We start from the raw sequence: 21,230 nt of genomic DNA, 5'->3' as shown, positions 1-21,230 counted from the left end.
GATTAAAATATTACAATTGAGAGTGCGTTAATAAGTACAAATTCACAGCGCCGACTCGTTCAAGTAGGAGAGGAAAGGCTGCCAGATTTGATCAAATGTTGATAATTTATTGTTCAGAATATATCTAATTCTTTCTAAGTGTACAGTGTTTGAGCCATAATTTGGTAGAGGGCGCTTCCCTCCTTTTCCAAAACAACAAGATTAGTTTTTTTGCCGAGATGAGACCATACGAGATTAGTTGTTTTGGGGGTTTGGTTAATCCGTTTAGGGACTCAGATACTCCCAGGATTATCAGAAGCGGGTCTGGATCTATTGAAGTCTCCAAAACTTCAGAGAGGATCCTAAAAATTCCACACCAATAACCATGCAAGCTAGAGCATAGGGCAAAGCAGTGGAGTAGTGTACCCTGCGTAGCCTGACATTTATCACATGTAGGGGATGTGTCAGGAAATATCCTATGCAGTTTAGTTTTGGAATAGTGTAATCTGTGTAATAACTTGAATTGTATGAGACGATGTCTGGAATTAATGGAGCATGTGTGGATATACTCCAAGCTCTCTTCCCAGTCTGCCACTGAGATGTCAGTCCCTAGTTCTTCCTCCCATTTTGCCTTGATGGCATCAGTAGAAGGTGTGCTAACAGATTGAAAAGCATCATATAGACGCGATATCAGTTTATTTGAGGTGGGGCATATTTTTATGCATCCGTCAAACATGGAAGGTTTAGCATTCCCAAATGTTGGGAGGTGTTTTCTAACGTAGTCTCTAATTTGTAGGTATCTGAAAAAAATTACTTCCTGGAAGATTATAAGTTTCCCTCAGCAACTCAAAGGAAGCAAAGGTCCCTTCTATGTATAAATCCCCTATGGTACTTATCCCCAACTCTCCCCATCGCTCAAAGGTGTTATCAAGGTTAGAAGGAGCAAAGGAGGGATTCCTGGCGACAGGGAGCATGAATGACATTGGTCTAAGCTCAAAGTGGACTTTAATTTGCTTCCAGATTCGGACTGTGCTATGTATAATAGAATTGTTACAATAAAGTGACATCTCCAGATTGACAGGCGACAAAATCACAGCGCCAATAGAGAAGGGGTGACACTCCTCACGCTCCATACTAAGCCAGCTGGATGCCGGGAGTACGTCATCCAACAGAAACGTAACACTGCGGAGGTTAGCGGCCCAGTAATAAAATATCAAATTTGGGAGAGACAATCCTCCTTCCATCTTGGATCTACAGAGGTGTTTTTTACCTATCCTGTGTGTTTTATAATCCCAGATGAAGGGATTGATTATTGAGTCCAGTTGTTTATGAAAGGATTTAGGTATGAATACTGGGATGTTCTGATATAGGTAGAGCAGTTGTGGGAGGAAGACCATTTTAATGGCATTAATTCTTCCGAGCAGAGAAATTGGGAGAGTTCTCCAAAATAGTATGTTTGCTTTGAGTTTTTGTATCAGAGGGGAAATTCTCTTTAAATAGTAAGGAGTATTGTTTGGTAACTACAATTCCTAGGTAGGTACATTTTTCTGAAGATAACTTAAATGGGAGATGTTCTAGCCAGGAGGTATTTTGCGACCGTATGGGCATTAATTCACTCTTGTTCCAATTTATTCTGTATCCCGAGAAGGTACCAAACAAATTGATCACATCAAGAATAGCTGGGATACTAGCCTGGGGTTCTGTTACATAGAGGAGGATGTCATCTGCGTATAGGGAGATCTTATTTAGAGTATCTTTAGTATTATAGCCGTGTATTGCTGCATGAGATCTAATCGTCTGAGCGAGCGGTTCGATAATTAGGGCGAAGAGCATAGGCGACAGCGCACAACCCTGCCTTGTCCCCCTGTTGAGGTTAAATCGGGGCGACAATGATTGGTTAGTGAGTATTCTGGCACAGGGGTTCCTATATAAAAGCTGGATCCAATTTATGAACCTATCTCCAATATTAAATTTCTGTAGGACCTTGAATAGATAGGGCCACTCAACTTGGTCAAAGGCCTTTTCGGCGTCAAGAGATATGACGGCAAGGTCCACGTTGGGTAACCTCTGAGAATACATAATATTGAAGAGGCGCCTGAGATTGAAGAATGAGTTTCTGTTAGGGATAAAGCCGGTCTGATCCGAATGGACCAATTTGCCAATTAAAGTGCTAAGCCTGTTAGCCAGAGTTTTTGCTAAAATCTTTTGGTCTGTATTAAGGAGAGATATTGGTCTGTATGACCCTACCTCTTCTGGATCTTTACCCTTCTTATGTATAACTGTAATGAACGCTTCGTCCAAAGTAGAAGGGAGAGCTCCATCCTCATTGGCCTGAATCAACATTTTGTGCAGATAGGGAGAGAGCATGTTGCTGAATGTTTTATAGAATTCACCAGGGTATCCATCTGGGCCCGGAGTCTTGCCATTCTTTAGAGATTGAATTGTTTCTCGAATTTCATCAAGAGATATTTCCTTATTCAGGAAGTTAGAATCTTCCTGGTTCAGGGCAGGAAGATTACAGTCCTCCAAAAATGTTTGCATAATTAAGGGGTTAGGATCCGCTTTAGATGTATATAGAGTCTCATAAAACTGCCGGAATCTGTCATTGATGTCTTTGGGGGAAGAGAGTAATTCCCCAGATGCAGATTTAACCCTGTGAATCATTCGGTCACTCACATTTTTTTGAAGTTGTCTGGCGAGTAATTTGTGTGGTTTGTCACCAAACTCAAAATAGTTTTGCTTGGCATAGAGAAAAGATTTAGCAATTTTAGCTGAGAGAATCTGATTATATTCAAATTTTAAAGAGGTAATTTTTTTATGTTTCTCCATAGATGGGTGGCTAGCATTCTCCCTATCCAGTAAGTGAATTTGTCCCTCTAGTTCTTCCAGTTTTCCTCTGTTTTGCCTACTCCTGGCAGCCTGAAAGGAGATGATACAGCCTCTCAGATAAGCCTTCAGTGTTTCCCACAATAATGCTGGGGAGGTCTCTGTGTTGTCGTTGGTATCAAAGAAATTTTTTATTTGGTCTTTAAGATATTCACAGAATGTTGGTTCTGTGAGGAGCTGAGGATTCAACCTCCAGACCCTCTCGTTTGGTACAATGTCACCCAATCTCAGGGAGAAGGTGAGTGGACTGTGGTCCAAGATTATAATATCATGATACCTCACATTACAGGTATAGGGGAGTAGTCTAGCATCCAACAAAAAGTAGTCAATTCGAGTGTAAACCTTGTGAACATGAGAGTAAAAGGAGTATTCCCTACCCGTAGGGTTAGCGATCCTCCATATATCAAATAAGTTTGAATTTTTTATGTAGGTATTCAAGAATTCGCTTGAATAGGAGGTAGGGGTTCGCCGGGTAAAGGATCTATCCAAATATTGGTCTAGCACACAGTTAAGGTCCCCTCCAATGACCAGGTTAGTATGGGAGATATTGGAATCAGGGCAAGGACTCTTTTGAAAAAAGAGGGGTTGTCAATGTTTGGCCCATAGATATTTAGTAGAGTTACTGAGGTAGAGTGGATTTCTCCTATTGCGATCACATACCGACCCTCTTTATCCGCAATAGTGGTTTTGTGTAGAAAGGGAATTCCTTTCCGTACCTGTGCCTCTCGTTTTGGCAGAGAAGTTAGAGTGATACACTTGCCCCACCCACCTACACTTAAGTCTGCTATGAGAGTTATTCTTCAGATGGGTTTCTTGCAAAAATATAATATCAGACGAGAGTGCTTTCAAGTGGGCTAGGACCTTGCCCCTCTTAATTGGTTCGTTTAAACCCTTGACATTCCAGGAAGTGAATGTAAGCCCCGCCCTCCTCTCGTTTGTAGTTCCTATGGTGGCCTGCATACCATGTAACTTGATAAAAAGGTAAGAAAGCGCACCAAACCATCACGATCAGCATATGTAGCACCTACACCCGAGCAGTATCCAACCCACCCCTCCCCCTGCAAGCACCTTTACTTCCCACCCTGTTCCCTAATTTCCCCAACACTTACCCCCCCATCAACCCACATTTAACAGGCATGTACAAACAGGAGAGAAAAAAAAGGAAAAATAAAAATAATAAACACATTGTCTGGCCGATGCCATAAAAAGCACGGCGCGACCTCGAACAAGAGGTAAAACAAAAATAAAATCCCAACTATACGTTCACCTCTCACTATCCTAGAACTTCTACTAACATATGAACTGAGGAGGCTCCCGCGAGTTAAGTGTTCAGTTAGCATCTAATAAACCTAAACCGAATAAGTTGCAACTTAAACATATTGCGCATTTAAGCGTCATCCTGGGTCAATCCCAGAGATAAGCAAGATATAGCCTCAAGATTATATTGCTAAGCACTGCCGGTCAAAAAATAAACCATCCGCAACCGACCTAGTCAGCCGTACCTTTACATACTGTGGGTCAGGAGATCGGAACAAGGATTTGTTAAATTAAATGTTCCCCCCATAAAAAAATATGTTTAATAAAAAATAAATACAAATATATACCTTATATATATATATATATATATATATATATATATATATATATATACACATACATACATACACATACACACATACATATATATATATACACATACATACACACATACACACACATACACATACCTATATATACATACACACACACACACATACATACATATACATGTATGTATACATACCCACACAAAAGAATCATATATAAAAATATATATTTAAAGAATATGTATATACATCCATATGCACACATACACAAACAAACATTCATACCCCAGAATAACAATCTACACTGATTTAAAATATACACATACATAATACTAAAATGCTAAGAGAAAATAGTAATAAAGTACAAATAGTAATTATATGTACGCACACCTACACATACATAAGCACTACAGAGGGCTGGTGGGACTCTAGTCGGGAGAGAGGCCCACGGCCAGACAAAGGCAGAACGGCACAAAACATCAACTTGCTAACCAGGTGTCTGCCCCCTCCCAACCATCACCCCAGTCCCCTGCAAGCAATAAATAAATGGTATGGTAGTAAGAGTAATGTAAGGATTGTAAAATAAATAACGAAACAAAACAAAAGTGGGGGAATATAAGTATATCCGTCCGAAGGTGTCAGTGATCAAACCTGGAAATAAAAAATATGCATCACTGAGCACAGCCGGGATGAAAGTGAATTTAACGTTAAATGAGAGCTCTGACCGCCATCCATTGGTCTGCTCAGCGTCTTACATGCTCGGTAGCCCTTGTTGAGCCCGTTTAATACGTTTTCACCCAATATGGTATAGTATGGATTCGAGTCCATGAGCAGACCCTAACACGCAATAACAAGGCACTCTAACCTGTACGGGGGATTGGTGTATATCTCCGGATAAACTTCTCTGCGTCCAAAACCGAGGAGAGCCAAATCTTCTCACCGGAAGGCGGGGTAATTCTTAGTCTTGCAGGGAAGAGTAAGGCTGGGCGAAGATGGAGTTTGTAGAGTTTGGTCATGACATCTCTGTAGTTGGCGCGATGCTTTGCCACATCGGGCGCATAATCCTCATAGACACGGAATGGATGCCCTTTATGTGACAGGTTGCCCCTCATTCGAGCTTCACGCAGGATAAGATCATTGGTCTTGAAACTGTGACAACAGATTATTACTGGGCGAGGACGTTGGCCCGGTCCAGGCACTGGGACAAGGGAGCGATGTGCGCGGTCCAGCTGTGGATCCGAATCCAAAACATCCGATCCCATTGCATCCTTCAATAGCTTGGCGAAGAAGTCGGTAGGGCGAGAGCCCGCCTCTATCCCCTCTGCCAGACCAACAACGGGAAGGTTATTACGTCTGGATCGGCCCTCCAGGTCCACCACTTTCACAGAAAGCCTCTGCACAGTATCCTGCAATGACGTGCATAGCTTCTCTAACTCGTCGATCCTACCCGCGTTGAATTCAGAAGCTTTCTCAAGGTCCACAATACTCTGGCCATACGAAGCGACCGTTCGAATGATGAGAGCATCATTTTGGTGAACTGGATTTTGGTGTCCAGTTCAGCAATAGTGGCCTTAAGATCCTCAGCTATAGCAACACGTAGCTCCCCCAAAGCACGGGTAAGTTCTGTAAGTGTCACGTTGTTGCATGTGCCTCCCGCCATGTCTGTCTCGTTGTTTAGTGGGGAGTAGGCCTCCGCTGTGGATTTATTGTCCTTTGGTCGCTTATTACTCAGCATTTTCATATAAAAAGTTACAATCTTGTATTAGAAAGAAACGTTTGTTGTAAAAAGTGCCATAAAGTAGGTTAAATTAGATTATTTCGCAAAAAAGTTGCAGGAGCCTCTCACGCACAGCCGTTCACTCCAACATGCTAGCTCTGCCTCCTGGTTGTTCTTTTAAAGTAATTTCCTCACCATCTGAAATAAGCATCCCCCTTTAAAAAAACGTAGAACTAAGAACAGATACAGCCCTTGGTTCACTCCAGACCTGACTGCCCTCGACCAGCACAAAAAAATCCTGTGGCGGACTGCAATAGCATCGAATAGTCCACGCGATATGCAACTTTTCTGGGAAGTCAGGAACCTATACACACAGTCAGTTAGGAAAGCAAAGGCTAGCTTTTTAACAGAAATTTGCATCCTGTAGCTCAAACTCCAAACAGTTCTGGGACACTGTAAAATCCAAGGAGAATAAGAGCACCTCCTCCCAGCTGCCAACTGCACTGAGGCTAAGAAACACTGTCACCACCGATAAATACACGATAATCGAGAATTTCAATAAGCATTTCTCTACGGCTGGCCATGCTTTCCTCCTGGCTACCCCAACCCCGGCCAACAGCTCAGCACCCCCCACAGCTACTTGCCCAAGCCTCCCCAGCTTCTCCTTCACCAAAATCCAGATAGCAGATGTTCTGAAAGGGCTGCAAAACCTGGACCCATACAAATTCAGCTGGGCTAGACAATCTGGACCCTCTCTTTCTAAAATTATCTGCTGCCATTGTTGCAACCCCTATTACTAGCCTGTTCAACCTCTCTTTCGTATCGTCTGAGATTCCTAAAGATAGGAAAGCTGCCACGGTCATCCTCTTCAAAGGGGGAGACACTCTAGACCCAAACTGTTACAGACCTATATCCATCCTGCCCTGCCTTTCCAAAGTCTTCGAAAGCCAAGTTAACAAACAGATCACTGACCATTTCGAATCCCACCATACCTTCTCCGCTGTGCAATCCGGATTCCGAGCTGTTCACGGGTGCACCTCAGCCACGCTCAAGGTACTAAATGATATCATAACCTCCATCGATAAAAGACAATACTGTGCAGCCGTATTCATCGACCTGGCCAAGGCTTTCGACTCTGTCAATCACCACATTCTTATCGGCAGACTCAACAGCCTTGGCTTCTCAAATGACTGCCTCGCCTGGTTCACCAACTACTTCTCAGACAGAGTTCAGTGTGTCAAATCGGAGGGCCTGTTGTCCGGACCTCTGGCAGTTTCTATGGGGGTGCCACAGGGTTCCATTCTCAGGCTGACTCTTTTCTCTGTATACATCAATGATGTTGCTCTTGCTGCTGGTGATTCTCTGATCCACCTCTATGCAGACGACACTATTCTGTATACTTCTGGACCTTCTTTAGACACTGTGTTAACTAACCTCCAGACGAGCTTCAATGCCATACAATACTCCTTCCGTGGCCTCCAACTGCTCTTAAACGCATGCTCTTCAACCGATCATCGCTGCCCGCACCCCCCGCCTGACTAGCATCACTACTCTGGACGGTTCTGACTTAGAATATGTGGACAACTACAAATACCTAGGGGTCTGGTTAGACTGTAAACTCTCATTCCAGACTCATATTAAGCATCTCCAATCCACAATTAAATCTAGAATCAGCTTCCTATTTCGCAACAAAGCCTCCTTCACTCATGCTGCCAAACATACCCTCGTAAAACTGACTATTCTACCGATCCTCAACTTTGGCGATGTCATTTACAAAATAGCCTCCAACACTCTACTCAGCAGACTGGAAGCAGTCTATCACAGTGCCATCCGTTTTGTCACCAAAGCCTCATATACCACCCTTCACTGCGACCTGTATGCTCTCGTCTGCTGGCCCTTGCTTTATATTTGTCGCCAGACCCACTGGCTCCAGGTCATCTATAAGTCTTTGCTAGGTAAAGCTCACTGGTCACTGTAGCATCACCCACCCATGGCACACGCTCCAGCAGATATATCTCACTGGTCATCCCCAAAGCCAACACCCACTTTGGCCGCCTGTCCTTCCAGTTCTCTGCTGTTAATGACTGGAACGAATTGCAAAAATCACTGAAGTTGGAGACTTATATCTCCCTCACGAACCTGAAGCATCATCTATCTGAGCAGCTAACTGATCGCTGCAGCTGTACATAGCCCATCTGTAAATAGCCCACCCAACTACCTACCTCATCCCCATATTGTTTTTATTTACTTTTTTGCTCTTTTGCACACAAGTATTTCTACTTGCACATCATCATCTGCACATCTATCACTTCAGTGTTAATTTTCTAAATTGTAATAGCTTCGCTACTATAGTCTATTTATTGCCTTACCTCCTTACTCCATTTGCATTTGACTGTACTTTTGTTTATCAGATGTGTCACTCTGTGTTTTTGTCGCACTGCTTCTCTTTATCTTGGCCAGGTCGCAGTTGTAAATGAGAACCTGTTCTCAACTGGCCTACCTGGTTAAATAAAGGTGAAATAAAATGTAAAAAATGTTTTTAAAAACTCCACAAATCAGGCCTTTACAAATCAGGCTTTTATGGTAGAGTGGCCAGACGGAAGCCAATCCTCAGTAAAAGGCACATGACAGCCCGCTTGGAGTTTGCCAAAAGAAAACTAAAGACTCTCAGACCATGAGAAACTAGATTCTCTGGTCTGATGAAACCAAGATTGAAGTCTTTGGCCTGAATGCCAAGCGTCACGTCTGGAGGAAACCTGGCGCCATGCCTATGGTGAAGCATGGTGGTGACAGCATCAGGGATGTTTTTCAGCAGCAAGGACTGGGAGACTAGTCAGGATCGAGGCAAAGATGAATGGAGCAAAGTACAGAGAGATCCTTAATGAAAACTTGCTCCAGAGTGCTCAGGACCTCAGACTGGGGCGAAGTTTCACCTTCCAAATCAAATTGTATTTATATAGCCCTTCTTACATCAGCTGATATCTCAAAGTGCTGTACAGAAACCCAGCCTAAAACCCCAAACAGCAAGCAATGCTGTTGTAGAAGCACGGTGGCTAGGAAAAACTCCCTAGAAAGGCCGAAACCTAGAGAGGAACCAGGCTATGAGGGGTGGCCAGTCCTCTTCTGGCTGTGCCGGGTGGAGATTATAACAGAACATGGCCAAGATGTTCAAATGTTCATAAATGACCAGCATGGTCAAATAATAATAATCATAGTAGTTGTCGAGGGTGCAACAAGTCAGCACCTCAGGAGTAAATGTCAATTGGCTTTTCATAGCCGATCATTAAGAGTATCTCTACCACTCCTGCTGTCTCTAGAGAGTTGAAAACAGCAGGTCTGGGACAGGTAGCACGTCCGGTGAACAGGTCAGGGTTCCACAGCCGCAGGCAGAACAGTTGAAACTGGAGCAGCAGCACGGCCAGGTGGACTGGGGATAGCAAGGAGTCATCATGCCAGGTAGTCCTGAGGCATGGTCCTAGGGTTCAGGTCCTCGGGAGAGAGAAAGAGAGAGCATACTTAAATTCACACAGGACACCGGATAAGACAGGAGAAATACTCCAGATGTAATAGACTGACCCTAGCTTTGTTGAAGCCCATTTGGACCAGGCTATGAGGGGTGCGGTCGTGCTACCGGACGTGCTACCTGTCCCAGACCTGCTATTTTCAACTCTCTAGAGACAGCAGGAGCGATAGAGATACTCTTAATGATAAGGCTATGAAGCACATTCCAACAGGACAACGACCCCAAGCACACAGTCAAGACAACGCAGGAATGGCTTTGGGACAAGTCTCTGAATGCCCTTGGGTGGCCCAGCCAGAGCCCGGACTTGAACCCAATCTAACATTTCTGGAGAGACCTGGAAATAGCTGTGCAGCAATGTTCCCCATCCAACCTGTCAGATCTTGAGAGGATCTGCAGAGAAGAATGGGAGAAACTCCCCAAATACAGGTGTGCCTAGCTTGAAGCGTCATACCCAAGAAGACTCGAGTCTGTAATCGCTGCCAAATGTGCTTCAACAAAGTACTGAGTAAAGGGTCTGAACACTTATGTAAATGTGATATTTCAGTTTTTTCATTTTAATACATTTTCAAAAATGTCTAAAACACTGTTTTTGCTTTGTCATTATGAGGCATTGTGTGTTGATTGATGAGAGAATAAAACTATTTAATACATTTTAGAATAAGGCTATAACCTAAAACAATTTGGAAAAAGTCAAGGGGTCTACTTTCCGAAAGTACTATGTATTAATGGATGCCAAGGGAAACCAGGCTTCCCCCAAAAAATGTACCAGGAAAAAATGACAAAAAGACTATGTATACTTTGTCTCTCTGTGTTTCATAATTTTCTTTCAATGTATCTCACCGGAGAAATCATCCAAGTGTGCTAAACAGTGCCCCTCTGTCTCTGTATGTGTAGGCCATCTATCTGGTGATGTCTAGTCCAAAAGAGTATGACATTGTTACCACCTGTAGCTCGAATTCAAGAGAAGCCAGCGAGCATTTGGCCTCCTTTTGATTAAAAAAATATATAAAATAATAGCCAATCAGCTTTGAGCTAAACTGAGTGAACTCAACTGTGATTGGTCCTGGTGCACCAACAAAAAGTGTCAAGGGAAGCCAGTTTGGATTTGGGGCTTCCCACCAATTAAATCACATCGAGCGCAATACACCATTGACAGAAACAACTTTAAATTGTTACATCTCGTTGTATTGTTGTCTTCCGGTGGCTGGCTAGCTAGCTAAAATGACCTTTTCCTAAATGAGCCATGGATGGAGGATTTGGACTTTTGCTTAATTCTCTGTACTGGCCAATGATTATAACAGAGATTCTGATCCAACCAATGGTGCCCCTGGCCTGAGAGGATGGAAGTTCAATATGTAGCTCGATGTAGAAAGCTAATGTTAACTATCAAACATTGCTCATGAACGGAAGACAGGCTAGCGAGCAAGCATTTTAGCCAGGTAGTTTAGGACAACAAAAAAGAAAAGTGTGTACTGTATGATAGTCATAGACCATTTCATCAACATGATAGAGAGGAGGATGGCACTTGCGTTTCTCTACAAGTAGGGTGAGTCAACATGTTGTTTCTACTTGCACGAACGAACGCACCCACCCACAAAAGAGAGCCACGGACAGCCACATATTTAGTTTACATTGATTGGATTAAATTGTTTTTGGTATATTTTAGTTGTCACTGTATTAGACTAGGCATACGTGATTTGAGGATGATGAAATGGTGTTGGAATAGTGGAGGCAGCTCCCGTTTTCTTTGTGATACCTCTGTGGTTCTAAATCAATAGTTGTTTAGTAGTCCAAAAATGTTGAAAACATTAACTTGCTTGACCATGCTGTAGGTCATTTACAGTAACAGTTTGTTACATGCAATATGCTTTGTAGACTTCACCAGACAGAAGTGGCTCTCCGGTTTTGTGATGAAACAAAGGTGTGGTTGAATTTATTCTACTACTGTGTCTTTTTATTGCCTCGGCCTTAGGCCTATAAATCACGGTCACATGGCATATGAACTAACAGGTTATAGAGCAAACAATTCAATTTTCACAACAGGTTGTAATATCGCCTTTTTTGTTTCCTTGCTCGGCTTCCCCAGTCATTTTACACACGCACCGCTACTGATTGGTTATGAGCTTATATGTAGATTGGTAGGTGAAATCATATTGGATCGACAGTCAGAAGCTGATATTGCCAATTAGGATAGACCTCTACTAACAATATAATATGACAAAATAGCTGTGTGCAATGCATACAGTCTTAGAAAAAAGGGTTCCAAAAGGGTCCTTTGTGGAGGGATCAAGTTCTTCCTAGAACCTTTTTCAACTTGAGAACTGTTTTTCCAAGAAAGGATTCTTTGACTATTCTTTGGAAGGAAAGAAGGGTTCTACATAGAACCTTTCTGAATAAGCTTTTTTATTGTCTTGTGCATTCTTTTAAATTGTGCCTGAGCATTAGTGTTTACATTTTAACATCAGGGGTTGAGTAATCTGATCAGTGTGAGAATATTTAAAACTCTACCTATATGGTGGGGTTTCACAAACGGACTGCAAAGGTTGCACATTTAGTTTTTTGCCCTACCACTACACAGCTGATTCAAATCATCAACGAATCATCCAGCTTTGATCATTTGAATCAGATGTGTAGTGTTAGGAGGGAAGAAAAATAAAGAAAAATGTGCACCCATTGGTTGATTGATTATATGATTGATATGAGGTCAAAAATAACTGAAATTGTGAAAATTATAATTATGCCCTTTTTGTGTAAGAGCTGTTTAGAAAAAAAATGGCTAGAATTTCAGGGATAGAGTTTTTGGCCCACCACATAGCGTCACAAGGCGATCTGAGTGGGCTCCCGAGTGGCGCAGCAGTCTAAGGCACTGCTACAGACACCCTGGTTCGATTCCAGGCTATATCACAACCAGCCTTGGCAGGGCGGTGCACAATTGGCCCAGCGTTGTCCGGGTTTGACTGGTGTAGGCCGTCATTGTAAATAAGAACATAAATAACGGTCACAAATAAAATGATTAAATCTGATTATAATAGACCAATGAATGTTTATTTGCCTATATCCTCCTAGTTCTGGTGCTGGTCCCGCCCGAAAGCAAGAGAGAGTGCATTATGGCTGGCTGTCTTTGCACTATCTTCCATCCGAACAATCACTTTGTCTTATTTGTCTTCGATTTATTTTTCATAATTAAGTGTCAGAAGAGTTCAGTCCGAACCTCTGCTAATGCACAGCACACTTCGCATCGGACAGCATTGCAAATCAGGCTAGATACACAGCGGCTCCATCAAGGTCTTGACGCATGGATCTTGAAACCAGCAGCAACCATAACGATGTTTCGGCTGGAACCTATTTTTGGTTCTGGATCAGGATTGTGTGAGATAGACTCCCATGAGTTTAACCTGTGGTCAATTCCACGTTTAACAGAATTATGCTGACACTTCGATTATTTCACTTTAAAATGTATTCCAAACAACAACAAAAAAGGATTTCAAAGGTTAACAAACCATACAACTTATGCACAATGACTATTTTGAACAATTTACATACTAAATAAAAAAAATTAAAAAAAACGTTTACTGCAAAAACTGTGCAAATGCAAAGTTTGGTAACAGAAGCACAGTAAAATCTACCTCAGTTACCAAACTTTGTATCTGCACATTTCTTTCTGTAAATGGGTTTTTGTAAAATGTTCAGTGGTAATGGTTAAAAGTAGTCCTCGTGCATAGTTACATTTTGAGATGAATTGTTTTTTTTGTTGGTATACCTTTCAAAGTGAGAAAGGCTGAGTCTCAGCGTAATTCCGTTGCCATGGAATTACCCCTGTCCGTTTGACCTTGCCAGGTAAAGCTGCCTTACTCTTGGCCAGCTCTGTACTGGAGGTGTTTGTCCCCGTAAGGTTTTAGTCCAAGCAGGTTGAATTATTATAACACCAACAAGATAGTCAATGTACATCTGCAGTACTGTTTGTGACAACGTCTTTGGCATCATAATTGGCTCCTCCAGTGCGTTGCAGACTTTTTCAACATCAAATATTTGTTGTACAATATTGTCTTAAGGTGTGGTTCCATGGAATGGGATTCATTCAGCAACCCACATAGAGAATATGAGAGAGACATCTCATTTCTGTATGTACTGTAGTCTGACACAATGTATTAAGAATAAATAAACCCCAACCACACAGTAGTGTTCCTTTCTGGATCACCTGGTCTGACTTTGTAGGGGTTATTAAAGGATGTGTGCTAAAGTCTGTGATCCTGTTCAAGTCCTGTTCAAAGGGCTGAATAGACTAATCGACTATGAGCTTATGCAGTTGAAGTCGTAAGTTTACATACACCTTAGCCAAATACAAAATACATTTAAACTCAGTTTTTCACAGTTCCTGACATTTAATCCAAGTAAAAATTCCCTGTTTTAAGTCAGTTAGGATCACCACTTTATTTTAAGAATGTGAAATGTCAGAATAATAGTAGAGAGAATGATTTATTTCAGCTTTTATTTTTTTCATCACATTCCCAGTGGCTCAGAAGTTTACATACACTCAATTAGTATTTGGTAGCATTGCCTTTAAATTGTTTAACTTGGGTCAAATGTTTCGGGTAGCCTTCCACAAGCTTCCCACAATAAATTGGGTGAATTTTGGCCCATTCCTCCTGACAGCTGGTGTAACTGAGTCAGGTTTGTAGGCCTCCTTGCTCGCACACGCTTTTTCAGTTCTGCCTACAGATTTTCTATAGGTTTGAGGTCAGGGCTTTGTGATGGCCACTCTAATACCTTGACTTTGTTGTCCTTAAGCCATTTGCCACAACTTTGGAAGTATGCTTGGGGTCATTGTTCATTTGGAAGACCCATTTGTGATCAAGCTTTAACTTCCTGACTGATGTCTTGAGATGTTGCTTCAATATATCCACATAATTTTCCTTTTCTCATGATGCCATTTATTTTGTGAAGTGCACCAGTCCCTCCTGCAGCAAAGCACCACCACATGAGGCTGCCACCCCCGTGCTTCACAGTTGGGATGGTGTTCTTCGGCTTGCAAGGATCCCCCTTTTTCCTCCAAACATAACGATGGTCATTATGGCCAAACAGTTCTATTTTTGTTTCATCATCCTTTGTTTTCACGGATTTAATAAGAGTGTGTTATTGTCTGAGCTTTGTTTGTTCCTCCGTGCGTTTGTATGGGTTATCTGTTGTCGAGGGCGTTTTACCTTTTTGATTGTGCCATACCTGTGTTGGTGGACTTGCCAATTAAAGTACGCTTCTCTGCTCTCCTGCGCCTGACTCCTTCACCTACCTCCTAACGCAACATTATCACAGAAATAATCTGTCTGTAAACAATTGTTGGAGAAATTACTTGTTTTCATGCACAAAGTAGATGTCCTAACCGACTTGTCAAAACCATAATTTGTTAACAAGAAATGTGTCAGCTTGCAGGTGCCCGGCCCACCACAAGGAGTCGTTAGAGCACGATGAGACAAGGACATCCCCTATTGAAACCCCGCCTCATGGGTTTCAATAGGAATTATGTATCACTTTGCAAGGCTTTGAAATGTGACTTTCAGTCCTGATGTGGCCTGTAAACCAGGAGTTTCCTACCACTGTGTTAGGATATAACTAGGCCCTGAAAGAAAGCTCTTACGATATATGAAATGTACTGTCATAAAACAATATGCAAATAAGGCTGGTAGAATCATTCATGGAGGGTTCTAGAAACAACCCTTCATAAAGGGTTCTAGGTAGAGCCCTCTGCAAAGTGTTCTACCTAGCACCAAAAAGGGTTCTCATATGGGAACAAATGGAAGAACCCTAAATGGATCTACTTAGCACCCTTTTTTCAACGAGTGTACATACCAGTGACCATGATAATGTAATGGAGATTGCTCATGAAGAGTGATGAATGACTTTGTCTCTCTCTTTCCTCGTCTCTGTACCCGTCCCTGTCTCTCTTGCTGTATCTGTCCCATGTCCTGTGTCTGTGTCTGTCTCTGTGTCTGTTAGGATGAATGGTGCCATAACCAAGGGTTATGAGGAGGATGTAGGTAATAGAACGTCGGTGTACATTCACACCGCCCACGCCATCACATCATCTCCTTATCTATTCCAGAAATATGGCTACAACAATGCACCTCATGACGAGGTAGGTTAGCACAGTCCTTCTGTTGTATTAGACCACAGCAACATTTTTAAAGGCCCAGAGCATTAAAATGCTAGATTGTGCTGGTAGTTTGGTGATATCTATATGATTGATTATATTGATTATATGATTTATATGAGTTTGAAATAACACTCTGAAATTGTGGAAATTATGAAAATGCCCTTTTTTGTGTAAGAGCCTTAAATTTCAGCCTCTTCAAGTGGGATGGAAATGGGATACCTAGTCGGGGGGGGGGGGGGTTGTTGCTCAAGGGTAGAACGGCTTGGGGATTTGAACCAGTGACCTTTCAGTTACTGGCTCAACACTCTTAACCGCTAGGCTACCTGCCACAGAGTGTTTGGCCCCGCCGCATGAAGTCACAAAGTGATCTGATTATAATAGATCAATGAACGTTCATTTGCATATATCCTAGTTCTGGTAGGGGTCCCGCCCAAAAGCAAGAGAGATTGTTCGGATGGAAGACAGTCATCTGATTTGGCTTAGATCAGCAGCAGCCATTCATGAAGTAAATGTTGAGTTATTTTTCTATTATAAGTAAAGGACATGCTATTCATGGTTTGTATGCTTCTTCACATTTTTTAAAATGTTCCCTTGAGGATTGATGTCCGAATAAACTTTCTGATGGAGATTTAGTCTAAAGTGCATTATAGTGACATGGACAATTGATGATATTTCAATTTGACAATAAACGGGAGCTAGTAAAATTATTTCTGGAAAATGTATTCTGATAAATTCTAAATAAATGATTGAATTGACGCGTCATTCAGGGCAGGTGGCGCAGAGCCTGTTTGGTGCCTGCTTTGCATGTTATTTTGGAATTAATACGTGTCACATATCAGTTTGCTAACAATGTAAAAACCTATTACCATTGAGTTAATAAAGCTGCATACAAATGGTCTGTTTTTTGCTTTCTTGAGTAAGGCAGCTCCAAAATGCATGCATTTCAGCCTAGCTCAGTGCTTTCTGTGGTGGTGGGGCAGCCAGGGGAAAATACGGAGTGTAGGGGTTGGTAATGTTTTCTAGTTGTGCCGTGATTGGCTCAGTGTTCTCTCACTCATGGGGACACTATGTCACCGCAAAATCTATGGGTAGAGCTAGAAAATTCAAGCCCCTTGGGTGCTGCCTTAGACTTACATTAGAAGTGCCCATCCAAGAAGGCTCAAGGTCATTGGCCACAGATAAAATGACATCAAATCACGTTTTATCTACAGTAGCTTTGATTGGACTGATACTTTCATAATCTTAGCTTGCAAGCTAGACATCATGCATCAAGTCGGCAATCTGCTGGCAAATCCTTTTAATCCTTGTCATATGAAGAGAAATTATAGATTAAATGCATCTGTGCTCATCGGCCACTGTACATGAACATTACACAACAAGTTGGAAATCGCAAATTCAACAATGAGTGCTAAGGCGCCGCTGCAGCCCGGGTTCAATCCCAGGCGTGTCATAGCCGGCTGTGACCGGGAGACCCATGAGGCGGCGTACAATTGGCCCAGCTTCACCCGGATTAGGTTTGGCCGGCGGGATGTCCTTCTCTCATTGTGCTCTAACGACTCCTTGTGGCGGGCCGGGCACCTGCAAGCTGACATTAGTCGTCATTTCAACAGTGTTTCCTCTGACACATTGATGCGTCTGGCTTCCGGGTTAGGGCCTCTGCCCTGTAGATAATCATGCCATGCTGCCCTGAATAGATGGCAGGCAGTGGGTGGGCCCCAATCAGGGCTGTATGTAAATATATAAACATTTGTATACCTACGCCCACACAGCCTGACTGAGCAATTCAGTGGCCCAAGGAGGAAAATGGAATTAAATCATAAACATGTTTTTTTTTTGTTATATAAAAATAAACTGTGATTTATTAGACAAAGTGATGAATTAAAAATATAATAAAAGACCGCATGTGGGCTGTAAGAGTCATGACAGATGGTATTGTTCTCACACATGCAGCCACACACACACACACACACACACTCTGCTGACTGCTTAGTGTCTCTGTTCTGTGCAGGGTATAAAGTATGTGCTGATTCCAGAGGGGCTGAGGGATTTCCAGTGGCTACAGGGTCTATTTGGGAAGACACTAGTCTCTAAAGGACCCTACAAGAACAGACAGTAAGCCTGTGACGTGGATAGTCTCACACACACACACACTATTCCCCACCCCCCCACACACATACACACTCACTCCCTCTACACTGCTCAGTGTTGTCTCTGCTGTCTTATCTGCAGGCCGTGGAAGGACTACTCAGGACAGTTTGATGAGACCCGCTTCTATGTTCTTCACCCTGACTTTCTCAGATACATCCGCAAAAGGTATAGCAAAGTGTCTAATAATAATAATAATAATTTGGTGGGTGCTAATATTTGTTGTAACGTGTTGTCCAATAGGTGTTGTATGACAGGAGAGAAGGTTAGCACTCCCCTTGACAAGGATGGAAAAAGCCCTAGTCTACTGGCCTTCAACATGGCATCTTGAATGTGGTCCATTCTGGCTTAGTTGGTAGAGCACAGTATTTGCAACGCGATAATTGTGGGTTCGAATCCAGCTGGAACCACACATTCGAAAGTGTATGCACACATGACTGTAAATGGCTTTGGATAAAGTTGTCTGCTAAATGGCATATTTTATATTTAAGAAGACACACATGGGGCATTTCCCATAGACATTACTAGTCAAGTTAGCTTAGCAAGGTCATAGCGCCAAGCTAGCTACGTAGAACCCTGTGATCACATTCAGTGCTTGCAGTGCAGGAGTCGCTTCCAAGTGATGAAATGAAACTGTGCGCGTGTGCTCCTCATCTGTAGGTTCATGTGGTCCCAGGAGATGAAGAGTTCATTGTGGTCTATATTCAGACCTACTAACGGAGCATTCACACTCTTCCTGGCCCTGCACACCTGTGACATGGTGAGTCTGTACGCCACGAACACACACAATGGAGGAGACATTAATGTGATCACCATTGAATTATTTGATGGCCTTATGTGGGTTCGATTCCAGTTGGAACCACCCGCGTGCATGGCTGCAAATCGTTTGGATAAAGTTGTCTGCTTAAATGGCATATATTATATTTAAGAAGACACAAAATGGGGTAGTGTACCATAGAAATGACTAGGTACATTAGCTCTTTATTGAACTTGGGGGCTACAGTCTACATATAGGACACATGGTGTCATCGGAGATCCTCTTCTCTCTCCCTCTTTCCCCTCTCAGGTGGATGCGTATGGATTTATCACAGAGGACCACGATAAATATCCCAACTACTATGCTGAGAGGAACTCTAAAACCAAAGTCATCTTCTACTCTAATCACGACTACAACCTAGAGATTAAGACCTGGAAGAAACTACATGACACCAAGATCATCCGGCTTTATCAGAGACAGGAGGACCCAGAGGGAAAGACAGGCAAAACAAAACAACCATAAAACCCCGTCTGTCTGCAGAGGTGGACAAAGATACATCAAAATGTGTCTGTTACAAAATACCCTAAAGAACAATTGTAATGGGGAAATGTAAGATCAATAACGTTCATATTTAGTTGTGTGGTTAACACAATGTTAGCAAATTGATATATTGTTCCTTTCTGTAATATACATGATTTCCAGTGTTCTGTTTGGGAATCTCGGGTTGATGGTGGTCACTAGACTCGATGCTGTATGTTATGGATTAAACTCATAATAGTCAACCCAGGAACTGTGGTTGAAAATTAGCTGGCTGGCTAAACCTGCACATTCACTGAAACGTTGATTATTAATGTGCACTATCCTTGTAAAAAAATAAACTCTAATAATTGTTGATAGTGACTGACGCCAGACTGGAGGTACAAGGACTCAAGACACACTGATTAGTATTGTATTGTGTGAAACACTGTGATTATGAAGCAGCTGGCAAAGCCACTACGTTTTGTTCCCATTTCCTATTTCTATGGTCTTCCAAGTCTTGTCTTTCGAAAATGGTGGCCGTGAGGCTTGCCACGGTACAAGCGCTGATTCTATGTCTCTCACTTTTGTCCGTGTTCTTTGTACGGAGGTCTAAATATTTACACAAATACAGTCGTTTGGAACTACTAAGCATCAGGGAGAAATCGTATAAGTGTTTCTGATCCACAACATCGTTCTTTACCTGTGGAATTGACTAACAACGCACCTGGTCACTGCCTACAGGTGAGAATACACCCGGACATGGAAGGTGAGCTGGCCCCCTCTGCCTGCCTTGCTACTATCGGATGTCCGATCACAAAATGTATGAACTCCTGCTTTTGATCCGAACTAAGAGATTACGGGGAATGCTTTGCCATCTGCCTGACTGAGACATGGCTGGACCAATCTTTTATTTTTTTATTTTTTTTTACCCCAAATGGTAGTTAGTCTTGGACCTTCGCTGCCACTTCCCTATGGACTCGGGATAAGCAAAGGTCGAGAGCCATGCGTCCTCCAAAACACGACCCTGCCAAGCCACACTGCTTCTTGACACACTGCTGGCTTAACCCGGAAGCCAGCCGCACCAATGTGTTGGAGGAAACACCGTCCAGCTGGCAACTAAAGTCAGCTTGCAGGCGCCCGGCCCGCCACAAGGAGTCGCAAGAGCGCGATGGGACAATAAACAAAGTTCAAATGCCAAGACTCAAGAGATCACTGAGTGCTTTTGAAATCTATAGCCTATCTCTGCTGCGCTGTATCAGCACAATGGACAACGGCCTACAGCAAGGCCATTTTGGTAATGCATACAGGCTACAAGATAGATTGGGAAATTCACCTATTACAAACAACCTATGTGAATGCAGTTGCACACACAACCGTCTTACCAAAATAATGCAAATAAAATGCTGAAAGTAGTAGCCTAGTTATTTTGCAAACAAAAATACTGAACTGCAGTTTGGCTTAGAATACCGACACAACCGCGAATTGGAACGAATGAATACAAACAGAACAAAACCGGGGATCCAAATAACCAAAACATAGCCTATTAAATGAATGTTTTTGGACAAAAATCCTGCGGTCGGCTAGGGTAGGATTCTAGGCTAACTTGGGCTGGCTCCTCTGTTCCAAGATTATCAGAAAAAGTTGGAGGAGGAGCGATTATCCTGGCGGCACTTGTGGAAGGGTGGGTAGGCTCTGCACACGGAGCTAGCTGGAGCTTGGCGGCGGCCTCGTGGTGTGATGCTGCTGCTGCTGCTCATCAGTCTCCTTTGTTTGGGTACTTTGGTGAAGCCAATTTCTGATATCCATCATGGCAGATTAGCTGTTTCGAGATAGCCTATTTAGCTAAGGCTAATAACAATAATGCTTCTTTAAAGCTAGCTAAGAAGCTAACTAAACTTGGTAGTGTTGGGGTGTGAGGCAGAGTTGAGTGAAGCAGCTTCAACTGTAAACTTGACCCCGCCCTTATAAAT

General features: G+C 42.6%; 1 protein-coding gene and 1 non-coding gene across 2 annotated transcripts in view; both read left to right on the top strand.

The window, feature by feature from the left end:
- The window catches only part of LOC115144442 (alpha-N-acetylgalactosaminide alpha-2,6-sialyltransferase 1-like), a 34,809-nt gene extending 15,176 nt beyond the window's left edge, over nt 1-19,633 (top strand). Inside the window, exons 5-9 of the mRNA XM_029685489.2 lie at nt 15,683-15,821; nt 17,848-17,951; nt 18,069-18,152; nt 18,645-18,744; nt 19,051-19,633. Coding sequence (XP_029541349.1) covers nt 15,683-15,821; nt 17,848-17,951; nt 18,069-18,152; nt 18,645-18,744; nt 19,051-19,263 — 640 coding nt within the window. The 3' untranslated portion in view covers nt 19,264-19,633. The remainder of the gene's footprint in view (nt 1-15,682; nt 15,822-17,847; nt 17,952-18,068; nt 18,153-18,644; nt 18,745-19,050) is intronic.
- LOC115144632 (U6atac minor spliceosomal RNA) lies at nt 18,228-18,356 on the top strand. Its single transcript, XR_003865852.1, has one exon. It is a non-coding gene; the product is annotated as a U6atac minor spliceosomal RNA (small nuclear RNA).
- Nucleotides 19,634-21,230: the final 1,597 nt, after the last annotated feature.

Source organism: Oncorhynchus nerka, linkage group LG16, assembly GCF_034236695.1.
Source record: "Oncorhynchus nerka isolate Pitt River linkage group LG16, Oner_Uvic_2.0, whole genome shotgun sequence".
Classification (NCBI taxonomy): Eukaryota; Metazoa; Chordata; class Actinopteri; order Salmoniformes; family Salmonidae; genus Oncorhynchus; species Oncorhynchus nerka.
This window is presented reverse-complemented; position numbering and strand designations above follow the sequence as displayed.